The following is a 19667-nucleotide window of genomic DNA, read 5'->3' as shown; positions in this document are numbered from 1 at the left end:
TGCAGAGCCCAACTGGGCTCTGAGCTGCAGAGCTCCCCTGGTGTGAATGAAGCCTGACAGTTAGTCTCACTGCCAGGCTACTCCACCATCTTGGGTGTCTCTGTTAACCTCACAGAGACAGTCTGTGCAGCTCAGAAAAAGGGTGACAGCCCGTCAAGAAGTCACAACAGAGGAATGGGCCGCAATTCGACCCCTAGGCCGCAGCTGCCACACTGTCCTAACAAGGTGTCACCCTGTCCCAAAACAGTGCCCCTAGTTTTCAGGGTCAAATAGTTTGATACGTTTGCCCTTGAGGTCACTCAAAAAAGAATGTGTGTTTTATTTTAATAAGCTTTGTGGTGATAAATTTATTAAAATTTTTTTTACAAATAAAGACAATTGTCTGCGTAAAGAAGTGTCCATGGGTAAATCCATGAGTGGTCGGGTCTATCCCATAGATTGACTATCCAGATTTCTTCATTAAAGAGCTTTTCCCTACCATTCACTGTAAATAAAATCTTTAATATTTCCTTCCAAGACTCAGAAAAATGCTAATTAATGTAATACCCTTCCCCATAGTGATGTGTCACTAGGCAGATGATGACATTCAGGCTTCTAGAAAAGTCAACCTTTGCAGTAGCTACAATGATGGCCATGCTGGTTGCCAAGAATTTCTTATAAAAATGGCGGAGAGACAGCTTGTCAGACATTATAAAAACTAAAAGGACGATTTGCCTTTCCTTTACTTCACACGTCTGATCTTCATCTCAGATCTCTTGTAGGAGTAATTAAAACCCTTTCCTGACTCCCAGTTTATTCCATTGGCAAATGTATCATGTTTCCCAAGAAGGTACAGTCCATTCAGGTTGGATTTGTGACATCCATTATACCACCAGGCTCCCTTGTACATATCTGCACAACTTCTAGTATCAGCATCATTGTCTTGGTCTCGAGTGGAGAATTTCATCCCGTTCTGGTACGACAAAGAATCTCCTGCAACAGGATACAAGTATACTATAGTGATGCCCATGACTAGTCTAGGATACAAGTATATTATAGTGATTCCCATGACTAGTCCAGGATACAAGTATATTATAGTGATTCCCATGACTAGTCTAGGATACAAGTATATTATAGTGACGTCCATGACTGGTCTAGGATACAAGTATATTATAGTGATGCCCATGACTAGTCTAGGATACAAGTATATTATAGTGACGTCCATGACTGGTCCAGGATACAAGTATATTATAGTGACGCCCATGACTAGTCTAGGATACAAGTATATTATAGTGACGCCCATGACTAGTCTAGGATACAAGTATATTATAGTGACGCCCATGACTAGTCTAGGATACAAGTATATTATAGTGACGTCCATGACTAGTCTAGGATACAAGTATATTATAGTGATGCCCATGACTAGTCTAGGATACAAGTATATTATAGTGACGTCCATGACTGGTCCAGGATACAAGTATATTATAGTGACGCCCATGACTAGTCCAGGATACAAGTATATTATAGTGACGCCCATGACTAGTCTAGGATACAAGTATATTATAGTGACGCCCATGACTAGTCTAGGATACAAGTATATTATAGTGACGCCCATGACTAGTCTAGGATACAAGTATATTATAGTGACGCCCATGACTAGTCTAGGATACAAGTATATTATAGTGACGTCCATGACTAGTCTAGGATACAAGTATATTATAGTGACGCCCATGACTAGTCTAGGATACAAGTATATTATAGTGAGGTCCATGACTAGTCTAGGATACAAGTACAGTGATACCTCGGTTCTCGAACATAATTCGTTCCGGGAGGTCGGTCGAGAACCAAATTGTTCGAGAACCGAAACAAAAAAACCCATAGGAAATAATGGAAACTGGATTAATTCGTTCCAAGCCCCAGAAAATGCCTATTTACTGGCCTAATTTGTATATAATATGTAGAAAAACATGAGTCTCAACAAGAAATAAGAAATAAAAGTGTATTTATTAAAACAAAAAAAATAAAATGTACTGTACAGTACAGTAAATTGTGTTTCATTTACTGTACCTGTACCAACCTTTATGGCAGGAGGGAATGAAAGCGGAGGGAGGCGGGAAGGGGGATGGTTATTGTTCTGATGGGAAGTCCTCTTCAATAAAAACAGAGGGTAACTGCTCTTTGGGTGTTTCTGTTCTCTGTCTCTTTTGCTGAGGAGAATCAGAATCTTGCTCTGCAGTTGCTTGTCTGATTTCTTTACGGAAGAATTTGTCAATGGTTTGCTGTTTTTTTCTCCTTTGCAAAATTTTGCGGAAAGTGGACATAACATTGTCATTAAAAATGTTAACTGCTCTATTTGCTACCACTTTATCAGGGTGATGTTGTTCAACAAAATTGGCGATTTCTGCCCATTTAGCACACATTTCATGAATAAGGCCACTAGAAATATCCTCCACTCTCTCCTCTTCTTCAGAAGAAATTTCTTCAACCATATCCTTCTGCTGCTGTTGTTGTAGGTGCATCAGTTCCTCGGTGGTTAACTCAGCAGCGTGACCTTCCACAAGTTCGTTGATGTCATCTTGTTGAATGTCAAGGCCCATGGTCTTTCCTATGGCCACAACATCATCAACCACAGCAACATCTTCATCAACGACAGGAGCTGACTCAGGTTCTAAAGCCTCACTGTCCCTTTCGGGCCAAAGTTTTCACCATGCAGCATACAATGTGCGATGAGTGACATTACTCCAAGCAGTGTCAATCAAGTTTACACAATTCAGGATGTTGAAGTGTTCTTTCCAAAATTCCCTCAGAGTTAACTGTGTGTCATTTGTCACTTCAAAGCACTTCTGGAAGAGGGCCTTTGTGTACAATTTCTTAAAATTGGATATGACCTGTTGGTCCATGGGTTGCAGAATAGGGGTTGTATTGGGGGGTAAGAATTTTACTTTTATGAAGCTATAGTCATCAACTAGATCTTCTTCTAAAGCTGGGGGGTGAGCAGGAGCATTGTCCATCACTAATAGACATTTTAATGGCAAATTTTTTCCTGTCAGGTATTCCTTCACTCGAGGTGCAAAAACTTCACGCACCCACTCTGTAAAGAATTGTCGGGTAACCCAAGCTTTGGTGTTAGACCGCCACATCACAGCCAATTTACTCTTCATGACATTGTGTCTTTTGAATGGCCGGGGATTGTCAGAATGATAGACAAGCAAGGGTTTTACCTTGCAATCACCACTTGCATTTGCACAAAACAAAAGAGTAAGCCTATCTTTCATAGGCTTGTGCCCTGGTAGTGCTTTTTCCTCTTTGGTTATGTAGGTGTTGGCTGGCATTTTTTTCCAGAATAATCCGGTCTCATCGCAGTTGAAGACCTGCTCAGGAACAAACCCTTCTGCCTTGACATAGTCACTAAATTCTTTTATGAAGCTATTAGCAGCCTCCTGGTTTGCACTAGCTGCCTCCCCATGCCTAGTGACGCGATGTATGCCACTTCTATGTCTGAAATTCTCAAACCAACCTCTGCTGGCTTTAAACGTGAAAGCACCTTCACCACTTGTACCAGGTGTTTCTGTGTTCAGGTCACTAAATATTTGGAGTGCTTTCTCACAAATAACGACCTCATTGATGCTGTCACCTGCTAACTCTTTTTCTTTAATGAAAATAAGGAGCAGCTTCTCCATTTCCTCCATTATCTGAGGCCTTTGCTTAGTTAACAGTGTAACACCTTTGGCAACACTGGCAGCCTTTATAACAGCTTTATTCTTAAGGAAGGTAGAGATGGTTGATTTTGGCATGCCATACTCTGCAGACAGATCCGACACACGTGTGCCCTGTTCATATTTGCCAATGATTTCTTTCTTGAGTTCAATTGTTGTTCTCACAGCTTTCCGCTTACCTTTGTCTGCATTACCACTTCTGGCTTTCTTTGGACCCATGTCTAAGGGTTAAATTCAGTGTACAGTACAGTAATTTGCAGTACAGTGCAGTACTCTCTCTCTCTCACTGACTCACAATGATGACGCAGGCAAGGCGCTGGACCGAATGAACGCCATTCGGCTCAACTCGGCTAATCTCGGACGTTCGGCTGTTCGAGTTCCAAATATTTGTTCGGATTCCAAGACAAAATTTTCTCGAATTTCCTGTTCGAATACCGATTTGGTCGAAAGTCAAGGCGTTCGAGAACCGAGGTATCACTGTATATTATAGTGATGCCCATGACTAGTCTAGGATACAAGTATATTATAGTGAGGTCCATGACTAGTCTAGGATACAAGTATATTATAGTGACGCCCATGACTAGTCTAGGATACAAGTGTATTATAGTGATGCCCATGACTAGTCTAGGATACAAGTATAGTATAGTGATGTCCATGACTAGTCTAGGATACAAGTATATTATCGTGAGGTCCATGACTAGTCTAGGATACAAGTATATTATAGTGACGCCCATGACTAGTCTAGGATACAAGTGTATTATAGTGATGCCCATGACTAGTCTAGGATACAAGTATATTATAGTGAGGTCCATGACTAGTCTAGGATACAAGTATATTATCGTGAGGTCCATGACTAGTCTAGGATACAAGTATATTATAGTGATTCCCATGACTAGTCTAGGATACAAGTGTATTATAGTGACGCCCATGACTAGTCTAGGATACAAGTATATTATAGTGACGCCCATGACTAGTCTAGGATACAAGTATATTATAGTGACGCCCATGACTAGTCTAGGATACAAGTATATTATAGTGACGTCCATGACTAGTCTAGGATACAAGTATATTATAGTGAGGTCCATTACTAGTCTAGGATACAAGTATATTATAGTGACGCCCATGACTAGTCTAGGATACAAGTATATTATAGTGAGGTCCATGACTAGTCTAGGATACAAGTATATTATAGTGATGCCCATGACTAGTTTAGGATACAAGTATATTATAGTGGTGACATCCAGGACTATTTTAGGATACAAGTGTATTATAGCAGTGTCCAGAACTACCGTATTTTTCGGACTATAAGACGCACTGGACTATAAGACGCACCTAGGTTTTAGAGGAGGAAAATAGGGAAAAAAAAATTTGAAGCAAAAACTGGTAAAATATTTAATGTATGGGAGTTGTAGTTTTGCAACAGCTGCAAGGCCACATTGACAGGAAACCCTGCAGCTGTACGGGGATGCATAGAGTGTTTTTTTTTTGCGGGTCCAGAAGTACTTTTTAGTTATACCATTTTGGGGAATATCTATTGCTTAGATCACCTTTTATTGAAAAAAAACCCGGTGGTTTATGATATATGATTTTCTACTTTTATATATATATATATATTCTAGGGACAGGAGGTGATTTAGAACTTTTATTTATTTCATATTTTTATTATATATTATTAAAGCTTTTTTTTTTTTTTTTTTTTTTTACTATTTTATTTCCCCCCCCCGGGGCTTGAACCTGCGGTCATTTGATTGCAAGTCCCATAGACGGCAATACAACTGTATTGCCGTCTATGGAACATTCTGTGTATTAGTATTACGGCTGGTCATAGACCCAGCCACAGTACTAATATATAGCAGCGACAGGCCTGGGAGCCTCATTAGGCTCCCGGCTGTCACCCGAACAGGTCGGCTCCTGCGATATCGCCGCGCAGGAGCCGGCCTGCAACTTCAGAGGTACGGGGCCGGTGGGGACCGGCCCTGGGGGAGAAGGGGCCGCTGATACTGACCCGGCATCCGCTGTACTAGAGAGGCGGATGCCGGGGAGGGATAGACGCTGGGGCCTGAGACATCGCTACGATCCTCTGCCCTGCATGAAGCCAGCGGCGGGGGGACGGAGGAGCGGAATAGCATCACTCCTCCCGCTGCTGGCTTCATGCAGGGCAGAGGAGCGCAGCGATGTCGCAGGCCCCGGCACCTGTAATGGCGTCTATCACTTGCCGGCTTCCGCCTCTCTATTACAGCGGGTGCCAGGCGCCACATTCGGCCTATAAGACGCACCCTTCTTTTCCCCCCAAATTTGGGGGAAAAAAAGTACGTCTTATAGTCCGAAAAATACGGTAATTTTGGATAGAAGTGTATTATAGTGATGTCTGTGGCTAGAATAGAAGTACAGTATATTATAGTGACATCCGTGATTTGTCCACCACACAAATGTTACTACCATTGATCCTTACCCATATCACCACTGGTAAATCCTCCGAGAACCAATTTGTATTTCTCACTTTCTCCCATCACTTTAAATGAGTTGTATTTAGCAAAATAGTTTACAAACTCGAAGTCTTGCAGATCAATACGAAGCTCCCATGTACCTGTGACAGAAGTGAAGAATTCCTTTAGAATACATTCCTAGGTGCGTGAGAACTCATAGCACAACCTTTATATAACATGGAGCTCCATGGCCCCAAATACAAAATACTGTTCCAGGCGCTTAACTGCAATGTATTATTTAAAATCCTGGTCTCCTCTTATTGGGAAGAGATACATTATGGCCCATTGTATACTTTATGGGTAACTGCACCCATTAAACCCCCTAAAGTTACACCACTGGTTGACTACTTATCACACCATTCACAAAATTGCCTTAGATGGGTGACTTTTTATCTCCTAACAAAAGTGGGCAAATCACCTGATAGAATGCTGGATCTGCTGAGCTCTCAGTCATAATATATGATACGGGCACTCTATGTGCCAGTCACATCACAAAACAGAGGCATGACCAGCACATTCTGTGTCCACATCATAAGCGGGCCAAAGCACACAACACATAGGGATGTGTCATGCTGCATAAAGGCTGGGACTTCACTTGTTAAAAATTGTGGCCATATAAATATTTTCCAAGTTTCTAATAGTTGGAAAGTATGACTGAAGCACCACAGGAGGAGTCTGTAGCTGGGACCGAATACTGACTGTGAGAGAGGAGGAAGAGAGATGGAGAGAGAAGATGGGAAGGCCTTGGCATCCCTCTCTGCAACCAGAACAAGTGGTAATGAAGTCGTCATCTGTGATGCTCAACCACCTTCAGAGGTAGGTTAATGTGGATATTTCAGCTAGACCAGTGATTCCCAAAGTGGTCCAGGTTGGACCCCCAGGGGTCTCAGCTGCGATGCAAATTTCCATAGTTAAATCTAATCTTCACATTTTTTGGCGTGTTTTGGGAATATGGTAGAAATGTAGCAGCAGGGGGTCCACCAAAACCAGTAACATTTTGAAAGTGCTCTATGAGAAAAAAAGTTTGGGAACCTCTGAGCTAGATGCTGGTACTACCAATGATGAGCCCACCTCGCTTGGCGTCTCTTTTTATCTCCCCTGTCTCAGTCATAAGAAGACCTGATGACCTATTACCTGATGAAGTTATCTTGTGAATATTTTCATTCCCCAGCCAGAACTCAGATAGGCGGCTGCCAAATCCCATCTTGTAAGACGCCCAATCACGTAGGAAATTTACTGAACCATCATAACGTCTCTGAAAAACCTACAAAGAAACAGATGCTGAAATATGGACTATTGTATTTTACTTCTGTTAGACCTCCCTCCCCCCATCTTGTAATCCGCAGAAAGTATCAAAAAGAATTGACTATCTGATCTGTGGATCATATTGAAATTGTTAATAATTTGGTAGCCAACCAAAGGCTAGAAGAACGATTGTCCTGTAAGAGGCTCCATTTTAATTATATATTTGTCTGCCACATATTTCACAACACTTTAAATACATTGTCGTCATTCACAGTCTCTACTATGAGAAAATAGAAGCCCACACAAACACATGGAGAACATGGAGAACTCCTGCAGATGTTAGTCTAAGTCAGATTCTAAGACTCCATTTCTGTACTGTTACACTGCTATCCTCTATGTCACAGAGCCTTCCTATGGCGCTCTGCTAATTCCAAAGGTTTTCATTTCAACTTGTATAATACTCATCAATTCATATAAATACAAGAAAAGACGTACAATCCAACCGCCCCCATCAGTCTCCATATCACATAGGACTCTGAGCGGTTGGTTTCCATCAGGGTATATAATGTACCAGTCAGTGAAGGTAAAACCTTTCTCCAGAAGGGATTTACAGTCCCGAGCAGCTGTAAGACACAAGAATAAGGAGAAGAAGAAGTGAAAGCTATGAGAACACGGTAATATTTCAGTTCTCCGAGTTTGAGTTGTGGTATACTCCTGTGAAACTTGGTGGATTCATATATCAGTCTTCTCATCTCAGGCCACTGTTGATCGCTAAAACCCTTTAGAGATGGTTTTCTGAATCTACAGCCTAAGTTGAGCCTCAATTATTCATAGCCTACTCATATCAAGAAGAACCACCCTACATCTCCATCTTTCTTACACATAACTGGAGCACACCAGCCTCAAGCTCACACTACACTTTTGTCTGGCCGACCTCCTGAACCCCCATAAACATGTATGCACTTGGCAGCGCAGGTTATAGAAATAGATAAAGTGGAATCTGTCTTTACCGGATTGTACCATTGGTGGTCCAGCCTTTCTTTTCCCTGAAACTGTTGAATTTTGCTAAAACCTATGAAAGGTATGTGGCCAGTCTTATGGACCATCACTCGCCATACACAGCTTCTGGAGAGCCTGGATCTCCCTTATCTCCTGTGCACAACAAGAAAGAAAATATTTGAGATGTTTCTTATACAGTGTAGCTTGACATTGGTTACATCATACTCAGAAATCAATGGAATTGGACAAGTACAAGATATAACAGTTTATTATTTCACCTTTTGGTCCCGTGACCCCTCGATCTCCTGCATTAAAAGAGAAATTTTAATTATGGTATATCTACATAGGACTACAGTATGTAGAGGTGCATATATGTGATAAATGGAGTAATATGGGTAAGTGGCAACAGAGGAGAACAACAAACCAGGGGGAACCATGAAAAAGGAGAACGGAAAAGATGAATAGATGAAAGTGTAGCAGTGAAGCCAAGTCTCTCCAATGTGTTTTATCATGGGGGTTATGGTGAGGTCCTTTTAGAAGGTTGATATGGGTTTGGTTTCAATGTATTCTAGACACAATCACCTTACACCTACCTTTTATCCCTGGTGGCCCAGTATTTCCTGGACTTCCTTGAGGACCTATATAAAAATACAAACAAACATTGCATAGATTGTGACACAAAATACTACAAGGAAAACGTTTCAATAGATATTACCTGAAGCAGTCCCAGAAAATACTATCTTAAGTAGTCTCAGTAAGTAATACTTGGAGAAGAATTACGAAATACTACCTGAAGAAGTTTAGTTTGAGAAATACATCAAAAGGAGCCTTGCAGAAGTCTTGGAAAGTATTGCCTGGACTCTAGAGAAGTTTTGGTAAATATTACCTGAAGAAGACTCAGTAAATACTACTTGGAGAAGAGTCGATAGATAATACCTGAGGAGATCTCAAGAAGGATGATGGAGAAAGGTTAGGAGACCTCCAAAAAGGGAGTTGCTGCTATTATTTTGGATTTTATCTGTGCCGTTCCAAGAAGAACAGGAGAGGACCCTGACAGGAGGTACGAGTTGAGGCTTAGTATCCAGGTAACTGGAGCCATGTCAGGTCCCCCTGAACCACTATCCCCAGAATCCTAAGTTGGGAGTGGCAGGAGAGGAGGAGTAGTGGTGTATTGTATTACACAGCCTGAACATTCCTGAACAACTTCCTATGACCAAGAATAATACACAAATCTGGACAATACCACGAAAGTAGGACACTCAGCATAAATAAAGTCACTAAGGACATCAAAAATATAAAACATGTAAATTTTATTAAGTTATACACTATTAAAAACATACACACAACACATAAGATATACCATAATACTGTATACAAAGAGCAGTCAGCTCAAGCAGAGAACCGGACAGTAAGTCACCGCCGCAAAAAATCTAAACTCCATAATGGAGTCCCTACTGCCGGCACTACTTGCTCAGCGTATAATACTTAGTGCGGTCATGTGACCGACCAGCCGAAAGCGAGGCTCGGTACGCAAGCCGAGCCTCACTTTTGTTTGGCAGCGTCACATGATCGAGCCAGTCGCGCGAGCATGCGCACCTTTATCGGCAGCCGTAAATATGTATATAGGATTACTAAAGGAAGTACAGCCACATTAAAAATAATACAAAAATAAAGAAATAAAATAAAAAACGGATATGTTTTATATTTTTGATGTTCTTAGTGACTTTATTTATGCTGAGTGTCCTGTCGTGCAAACATTCTAGAACTCCGAGAGATCTGATGAAGGGGTGGTACGTGTGAGGTACCAGAGAACCCCGAAATGCGTCATCTTAAATAAATCCTTTTTATTTTGATACATCAGCGTACCAGAACTTATCTTTACTGAAGGGAGTGCGCTTTTGGTGTTTTTTGGGGGTATATCCCTCAATCACTGTCCTGTGTTTTCTTTCGACCTTTGAGTCGTAAGCCATAGACGCAGCCCCACGTTTTTCAGCATACATAACTTGATTACGTACCAAAAAGGCGTGATACAAGTTGACCTATTTGTGGAGTCCACAAGGACTTATATGTATTCTCATATGTACCTAATTTTTAATTAGCGCGGCCACGCTTGGTAATTCTATATATTTCAGAACAGTATTCAATTTTTCTTTCCATCCACATCTAGGGAGGTTAGCCACAGTGCCATGGGCTTTAAACTTCTTGATGACACTGCGCACGGTAGACACAGGAACCTTTCAGGTTTTTGGAGATGGACTTGTAGCCTTGAGATTGCTCATGCTTCCTCACAATTTTGCTTCTCAAGTCCTCAGACAGTTCTTTGTCTTCTTTCTTTTCTCCATGCTCAATGTGGTACACACAAGGACACAGGACAGAGGTTGAGTCAACTTTAATTCATTTCAACTGGCTGCAATTGTGATTTAGTTATTGCCACCACCTGTTACGTGCCTCAAGTAAGTAACAGGTGCTGTTAATTACACAAATTAGAGAAGCATCACATGATTTTTCAAACAGTGCCAATACTTTTGTCCACCCTCTTTTTTATGTTTGGTGTGGAATTATATCCAATTTGGCTTTTTGACAATTCTTTTTGTGGTTTTCCATTGAAGACAAATTAAATGAAGATAATAATACCAAAGAATTTGTGATTGCAATCATTTTCTGGAAGAAAATGAGTATTATCTGATAGAATTGCAGGGGTGCCAATACTTTTGGCCAACACTGTATTCTAAAGACAACCAGCTGACACTTTCACTAACCTTTCACCCCTGGTGGGCCAGCCTTTCTTGGACTTCCTTGAGGACCTGAATTAAGAAAAGGTAAATCAACATAATATAGACCATAGCACAAAATAGTCAGTAAAACTTACTAGAGAAAAGTATCAGCAGATACTACCTGAAGACGTTTCAGTGATACTACTTGGAGAAGGCTCCATAGATAAATACTCCAAATAAGCCTTAGTAAATATTATGAAGAGCAGAAACTTTGGTAGATCCTTCTCGGGGAACATTCCCAGTATATGTCACAATGTAAATCTGCACAGGCAACTTTCTTGTGCTTTTACTACAAGGGGCTCTATCATTGGGAAAACTTATTTTTAACTAAACATAGACTTGCATAGCCTTTAGAAAAGCTATTCCACACATACATTTTGTATGTAAATCCCCTTAATCATTTTTGAATGAGCCTGCTTTTATTGATATGCTAATTAGCCAGCAACGAGCACCCGGAAGTCTCAGTGAGCACTGTCTGCTGTGTGTGTGTGAGAGCAGGGGAGGTTGATGACTCATCAGAGCAGCAGCAGCAGCCTCCCTGCTCTCACACACAGCAGACAATGCTCACTGAGACTTCCGATGCTCGCTGTAGGCTAATTAGCATATGCATAAAAATGAGCTCATTCAAATGACTGAGGAGATTTACATACAAAAGGTATGTGTGGAATAGTCTTTAAAAAGGCTATGCAAGTATGTGCTTAGATAAAAATGATTATTCCCAATGATAAAGCCCCTTCAAATTCTGTGAGATTTTTTGACCCACCATGAGAACTATGACTACTTTCTAATTCTAGAATTAAAGTCACCCACCTCTTTCTCCTGATAATCCAGGTTCTCCTTTAGCTCCATGGGCACCTGGAGCCCCAGGACACCCTGGAAGTACAGTCACCCGCTCTGTGCCCCCTGTAAATTCCAAAAACATCTTAACACATAAGATATACTGTATATAACAAAAAATTTTAAAGTGTGATTCTGCATTTCCTGGACATGTGTCTTACAGAAGAAGGAGACATATGGGCAGCCTGGATCGCTCCATTGGCCAACCTCGTTCCCCATGTGAATACAAAGTGCCGATGGTTGCTACATAAGTGATGTGGGATGTCATACAAGTGATCACAGCATTACATATTGTCCTTGACTAATAAATATAGTAAAACAAGCCGCAATAATGGAGGCCGTGCTAAATAAATCAAACTATGCAGATTAGGATTACTATTTACATAATGACAGATACTATAATATTATCACATTATTTGACTCCATTTATGAAAAAAATTCCCGTGTTTTTGTTTATCTGACTTCCCAAAAGGCAGAACAAAAACTTTCCGTATCAATAAAAATGACTAGTCCTCCTGCAAAAAACAAGCCCCCAAACAGCTTTGATGACAAAAAAGTTGTGACTCTTATAATATGGTGACAAAAACAAATATTTTTTTGTGTGTGAAAATATATACTTATATAATATATACATTTGGTATTGTAATCCATTGACCCAAAGAAGTTCACATGTCAGTTACACCGCAGGGGTTTCATGGATTCTGTTCTTGTTATGTGGTTGGGGTTCAGGTTATGTCTGCACTTTCTTTGCTACATTTGGAGATGGAAGGTTTTACATCTTATGCTTTGTGCTTGAATTAATTCCCCCCTCCAAAAAAAAAAATACTTCCACCTTGTGAGAAACTCTGTAAGTATAACAATTGCTGTTTTTTTCCTTTAGAATTCCTCCCAGAAAACAGAGTAAAGAGTGATCAAAAAGTCATCCATAACAGTACCAACAAAAATGAATAGTCCAGAAAAAAAACTAAGCTCAGCTAATAGAAAAAAGTTTTGGACTTTCAAGACAGGATTTTTTTTAAAGTGATTTTCTGTGTAAAAATAATAGTTACATAGTTACATAGTTACATAGTAGATGAGGTTGGATAAAGACATGAGTCCATCAAGTCCAACCTATAACCCTACAATCCCCTACAGTGTTGATCCAGGGGAAGGCAAAAAACCCCATGAGGCTCATGCCAATTGCCCTATTTCAGGGGAAAAAATTCCTTCCCGACTCCAAATCTGGCAGTCAGTATAAAACCCGGGATCAACGTGTCCTTAAAATCTAGAGACCATAACCCATTATATTTTTCTCTTCAAGAAAGGCATCCAGGCCCACTTTGAACTTGTTCAGTGAATCCGCCATCACCACTTCCTGGGGCAGAGAGTTCCAGAGCCTCGTTGTTCTTACTGTGAAGAAACCCCTTCTATGTTTCTGGGGAAACCTTCTCTCCTCCAGACGTAGAGGATGTCCTCTTGTCACTGTCACTGGCCTAGGAGTAAAAATATCCTTAGAAAGTTCTTTGTATTGTCCCTCCATGTATTTGTACATTGTTATTAGATCTCCCCGTAGACGTCTTTTCTCTAAACTGAATAACCCCAAGTTTGTTAATCTATCGTTGTACTCCAGTCCACCCATTCCCCTAATCATTTTGGTTGCCCGTCTTTGCACTTTTTCAAGTTCACTTATGTCTTTCTTGTATATCGGGGCCCAAAATTGCACACAATATTCTAAGTGTGTCCGTACCAGTGATTTGTATAGAGGCATAACTATGTCCTTGTCATGAGAATCTAGACCTCTTTTGATGCATCCCATAACTTTATTTGCCTTGGCAGCAGCTGCCTGACACTGGTCATTAAAGGTAAGCTTGCTGTCCACCAAAATCCCTAAGTCTTTTTCATTGACAGTGTTACCCAGTAATTTACTATTTAGTACATAGTCATACATTTTATTACGTCGCCCAAAGTGCATTACTTTACATTTGTCAACATTAAACTTCATTTGCCAAGTCTCCGCCCATGCTTCCAGTTTCCTTAGATCCCCTTGTAATATTCTACTATCCTCCTCATTATTGATTACCCTACAAAGTTTAGTATCATCTGCAAATATAGACACCCTGCTTTGTAAACCCTCTACCAGGTCATTAATAAAGATATTAAACAAGAGAGGACCTAATACTGACCCCTGCGGCACCCCACTGGTGACTGTGGCCCAGTCTGAATATTTACCATTAACAAGTACCCTCTGTTTCCTATCAGCGAGCCAGTTGCTAACCCAAATGCATATGTTTTCCCGCAGTCCCAACATTCTCATTTTGCATACCAACCGTTTATGTGGAACAGTATCAAAAGCCTTTGAAAAGTCCAGGTACACCACGTCTACTGCATTACCCATGTCCAGATACACCACGTCCACTGCATTACCCATGTCCAGTCTTGAACTTACCTCCTCATAGAAGCTGATCAGATTAGTCTGACAGGACCGATTCCTCATAAACCCATGCTGATTTGGTGTTATAAGATTATTTACATTGAGATACTCCAGGATAGCATCTCTTAGAAAGCCCTCAAATATCTTTCCCACCACAGAAGTTAAACTTACTGACCTATAGTTTCCAGGTTCCCTTTTACACCCCTTTTTGAAAATTGGCACCACATTTGCTATTCGCCAATCCTGTGGAACAGACCCAGTCATTACTGAATCCTTAAATATTAGATACAAGGGTCTATCTATGACCATGCTTAATTCCCTCAGAACTCGGGGGTGTATACCATCTGGACCGGGCGATTTCTCTATTTTAGTGTTTTGCAGGCAGCGCTGCACTTCTTCCTGGGTTAAGCAGGTGACATTTAATTGAGAGTTTACATTACCCCTAATCATGTTGTTGGCCAATGGATTTTCTTGTGTAAACACTGTAGAGAAGAAGGCATTTAATACTTGTGCTTTTTCCTCATCCTCCTCCACCATTACACCCAGATTATTTTTGAGAGTGCCCACATTGTCAGTTTTTTTTTTGTTTCAATGATTTTTATTAAGAATTTTTTAACACAAACAAAATACAAATAGAAACATAGACATGTATACATACATCTAAGTATCCACAGCATTACGTTAGCAGTACAAGATGAACAGCAGATACATGTACAGTAACAAAAAAGCCATAAAAAGGAACAGAAGGAAGGTACAGGTCAAGCAAAACAATTATTATAAAGTAGTCCCAAATTTCAGGGATGATATCAGAAAGAACAGAATCTCTGGTCAGAAGAAGTCTCAAGGTCATACGAAATATTTTGATTTAGACCACGGTTCCCAGATTTGCAAAAAGGAATGGTAAGAGTGATTTCCTAATGCAATTATACTTTCATATTTGAATGTGGTATTCACCATATCTATTAAGGCCGAAAGGTTTGGAATCGAATTGGATTTCCATTTTTGAAATATCAAAATTTGTGCCATTGTTAAAAGTTTGCAAAAGAGACGTTTATATGGTTTGATAGTGCTAGGTATATGCAATAGTAATATCCCTAAAGATGGAGTCGGGGTCAATCTGCAGTGGAACAGATCAGAAAGCAGTGTAAACACTGCATGCCAATATGGAATGATGAGTGGGCATTGCCAAATCATATGAAAAAAGGTCCCTACATCCCCACATGATCTCCAGCATGACCCAGGTGTGGAAGGGTACATTTTTTGTAAAGTCGATGGAGAGTAATACCAACGTAAGCGTACTTTGATTGCAGTTTCAATATGTGAGCTACACATTAGGGAAGAGTGTATCAGACGAAAAGATTGACACCAGTCCTCCGCAGAAAAAGTTCTCTTAAGGTCTCGTTCCCAATATCTAAAAGGAGGCGATTTATGAAACTCCAAGACCTCACCTAACAAATTATACAAGAAATGTAAGCCCTTCATTTTTTTTGAGACATAGGATATTACTCTATTGCAATAAGGCACAGGTGGTACCGGAGTCTTAGTTAAGAAATGGGAGATTTGTATATATTTATAATAATGATGTGGAGGCAAACCAAATTTTTGTTGCAACGCTGGAAAGTGTAATAAGTTGTTACTTTCATCATATAACTGAGAAAGATAAACGATCCCCAATTTTTCCCATGAGGATACCTCCAAATCAGCAATTAACCATGACAACGTTGACAGAGGAGTAGTAGATGGAAGCCAATGAACATGAGAGGAGGCCTCCGCATGCATAAGAGACCAAGATTTGAGGGAGGCTATCATAGTAGGAGAGAGTGATTTCGGTGGCAATACATTCCAAAAAGGAAGCATAAGCAGATCTCTAAGTCTGCCAGGGTAAATGTAAGCCCGTTCAATTTGAATCCAAGGAATAGCATGATCTGCATTCCACCACCCCGTACATTGAGCGGTTAAGGTAGCTAAATAATAATTACGGATATTAGGAACTCCCAGTCCCCCAGCCAGTTTATGTTTGAACAAAGGGCCTCTACATATTCTAGGCCTCCTCCCATTCCATATATAACAGGAAATTACTCTTTGAACAGATTCAAAATATGATTGCGGAATCAATATCGGCAATGTGCGGAACAAATAAAGCAACTTAGGCAGAAGAAGCATTTTAAAAGCAGCCACTCACCCAATCCAAGATATGTCAACTCGAGACATCTTATCACAACTATCTTTCAATGTCGTAAGCATAGGTAAATAATTGCCGTTGGAAAGTGAACCAGCAGAGGTCGTTATTTGAATACCTAAGTATTGAAGAGATTCCTGCCGCCAATCAAAACCATATCGTATATGCAGAGCCCGAAGGGGGGCAGGGGAGACATTAAAAGAAAGAGCTTGAGATTTAGAAAGATTAAGTTTGTAAAAGGACAGAGTCCCAAAGTGGTCAATCAGTTGCATGAGATGTGAAAGAGAGGTTTGAGGGTCTGTCAAAGTTAAAATAATATCATCCGCATAAAGAGAATCAAGTGAGATCGTCCCTTCACATCAATACCCTTAATGTTAGGGTCTTCTCTAATAAGATAAGATAAGATAAGATAATCCTTTAATAGTCCCACCTTGGGGAAATTTCAGCGTGTTACAGCAGCATAGTAATACAGATACAGGATAATACAGAGTAATATGTTACAGACGTAGACACAGATAAGCTGAGAAGAGAAGATATACTAGGAGTCCATGGCAGCTAAGGAAAAACAGAAGAGAAAGAGGAAGACCTCATGGTCATCCTCATAATCATTAGTTCTCTGTGCGGAGAGCTCTTCGTTTGGTCTGATGTAGATTATACAGCCTGGTCGCGGTTGGAAGGAAGGACCTGCGATAGCGCTCCTTCTCACACTTGGGGTGAAGCAGACGGTCGCTTACAGTGCTGCCAAGTCCCATCAGGGTCCCATACATGGGGTGGGATTTGTTCTCCCGCATGGAGGTCACCACAGACAGTATCCTTCTGTCACCCACCACCTGTACTGGGTCCAAGGGGCTCCCCAGGACAGAGCTGGCCCTCCTGATCAGCCTGTCAAGTCTATTTCTGTCCCTGGTTGATATACTGCTTCCCCAGCAGGCCACACCGAAAAAGATGGCTGAGGCAACCACAGAGTTGAAGAAGGCCCTAAGAAGTGTCCCCCGGACTCCGAAGGCCCTCAGCCTCCTGAGCAGGTAGAGTCTGCTGTGGCCCTTTCTGTGCAGCGCCTCCAGGTGATCAGCCCAGTCTAGTTTATTATTGAGGAGCACGCCCAGGTACTTATAGGTCCTGACTATCTCAATACATGTTCCTTGGATCTCCACCGGGGTCGGAGCACCTCTCCGTTTACTAAAGTCCACCACCATCTCCTTGGTCTTCCCAGCATTAATCCTGAGCTGGTTCTGCTGGCACCATTCAACAAAATCCCGGTTTAAGTCTCTGTATTCCCTATCATCGCCATCAGTGATAAGACCGACTATAGCAGAGTCATCGGAGTACTTCTGTAAGTAACAGCTGGATGAGTTGTGCCTGAAGTCAGCAGTGTACAGTGTGAAGAGGAATGGGGCAAGAACTGTACCTTGAGGTGCCCCCGTACTACAGATCACAGTGTCAGACACACAGTCCTGGGCTCTCACATACTGAGGGCGGTTTGTCAGGTAGTCTAGGATCCAGTTGGACAGGTGATGGTCCACACCACCAAGGTTCAGCTTCTCCCTCAGTAGCCCTGGCTGAATGGTGTTGAACGCACTGGAGAAATCAAAGAACATTATTCTCACAGTGTTCCCGGGTTTCTCCAGGTGAGAGAGAGCTCTATGAAGAAGGTGGATGATGGCATCATCTACCCCAATGCCTGGCCGGTAGGCAAACTGGAGGGGGTCCAGAGCGAAGCTCACTAGGGGGCGTAGGTGTGTCAGGACCAGTCTCTCTAGGACCTTCATCAGGTGGGATGTCAGTGCTACAGGTCGGTAGTCATTGTAGCCCATCGGGTTGGGTTTCTTTGGGACTGGTACCACGCAAGATGTTTTCCACAGTTGAGGTACCACCCCCAGCTTCAGGCTCATATTGTACATGTGCGTTATAATACCACACAGCTGGTCACTGCACATTTTAAGAACTCTTGCGCTTATACCATCTGGTCCCCCCGCTTTGTTCGCTCTAATGTTCTTCATTTCCTTACACACCTGAGACTCCTGCAGGATCAGATAGTCAGATTGCAGTTGACCGCAGGTCGGTGGGGGTTGGGTCTTGGTGTGTGAGGGGAGGGCGGTTGGCTGACATGCTGGTGGAGGGAGCATTTGCTTGGAGTCGAATCTATTGAAGAATAGATTAAGCTCGTTAAGCCACTTCCTGTCCCCTACTGTTCGGTGCCCTGTCTTTTCCTTGTGTCCTGAAATTGCCTTAAGGCTGTCCCACACCTCAGAGATTCTACCCTCCCCCATCTGTAGCTCCATCTTCCGTCTGTAGTTGGCTTTCCCTTCCCTGATCAATTGTCTCAGCTGTTTCTGAACCGCCCCCAGGCCATCTTTGTCCCCAGACCTAAAAATTCTCTTTTTTTGCTTGAGGAGAGTTTTAATCTCAGAGTTAATCCATGGTTTGTTATTGGAGAAACACCTCACCTTCCTAGTTGGTACCGTGCTGTCCACACAGAAATTAATGTAGTCCGTTATGCAATGTAGCCTGAGCCAACGGTTCAATGGAAAGAACAAATATCAAAGGTGACAATAGACACCCTTGACGGGTTCCATTCGTTATATCAAAAGGATCCGAAAAGGTGCCATTGGTAAATACTTTTGCCGATGGGGCCGAGTATAAAGCTCCAAAGGCTCTTAATATATCTCCAGAGAAGCCCATCTTGCGCAACACCGAGAAGGCATGAGACCAACAAATACGGTCGAACGCCTTCTCGGCATCCAGAGCCAACATGACCATTTCCAATTTCCTCATTTCAGTCTGATGAACCAAATTCAAAACTCTACGGGTATTTTCATATGATTGCCTACCTTTCACAAACCCTACTTGATCATAAGCAATCAGGTCAGGGAGGCAATTCGCGAGTCTAGTAGCTATCAGTTTAGCATAAATTTTTAAATCCACATTCAATAAAGATATAGGTCTGAAGTTCTGAGGAACCGAAGGGTCCTTTCCCGGTTTGGGTAGAGTAACAATTAAAGCTTCTTGATTCTCTCTAGGAAAACTCGCAGAGGTTATAGC

At 41.6% G+C, this 19667-nt stretch overlaps 1 protein-coding gene across 1 annotated transcript; it reads right to left on the bottom strand.

The window, feature by feature from the left end:
• Positions 1-721: 721 nt before the first annotated feature.
• Positions 722-12255, bottom strand: LOC142185450 (ficolin-2-like). Its single transcript, XM_075260880.1, has 9 exons — positions 12198-12255; positions 12010-12102; positions 9019-9063; positions 8704-8730; positions 8540-8578; positions 7922-8049; positions 7316-7445; positions 6148-6282; positions 722-972 (listed from the first exon to the last, which is right to left on the bottom strand). The coding sequence occupies exons 1-9, from the start codon at positions 12253-12255 to the stop codon at positions 722-724; spliced, it is 906 nt and encodes a 301-aa protein (XP_075116981.1).
• Between the last annotated feature and the right edge of the window lie 7412 nt (positions 12256-19667).

The sequence above is a fragment of the Leptodactylus fuscus genome, chromosome 11 (genome assembly GCF_031893055.1).
Source record: "Leptodactylus fuscus isolate aLepFus1 chromosome 11, aLepFus1.hap2, whole genome shotgun sequence".
NCBI classification, from domain to species: Eukaryota; Metazoa; Chordata; class Amphibia; order Anura; family Leptodactylidae; genus Leptodactylus; species Leptodactylus fuscus.
This window is presented reverse-complemented; position numbering and strand designations above follow the sequence as displayed.

What these genes read in the sequence shown, in the direction of transcription:
- LOC142185450 (XM_075260880.1), bottom strand. Translation starts at nt 12,255, where the DNA reads ATGGGGAACGAGGTTGGCCAATGGAGCGATCCAGGCTGCCCATATGTC. An exon ending in TGGGCCACCAGGGATAAAAG is followed by an intron (nt 8,731 to 9,018) that starts GTAGGTGTAAGG and finishes CTTTTAATGCAG; the next exon opens with GAGATCGAGGGGTCACGGGA. An exon ending in ATTTACCAGTGGTGATATGG is followed by an intron (nt 973 to 6,147) that starts GTAAGGATCAAT and finishes ATCCTGTTGCAG; the next exon opens with GAGATTCTTTGTCGTACCAG.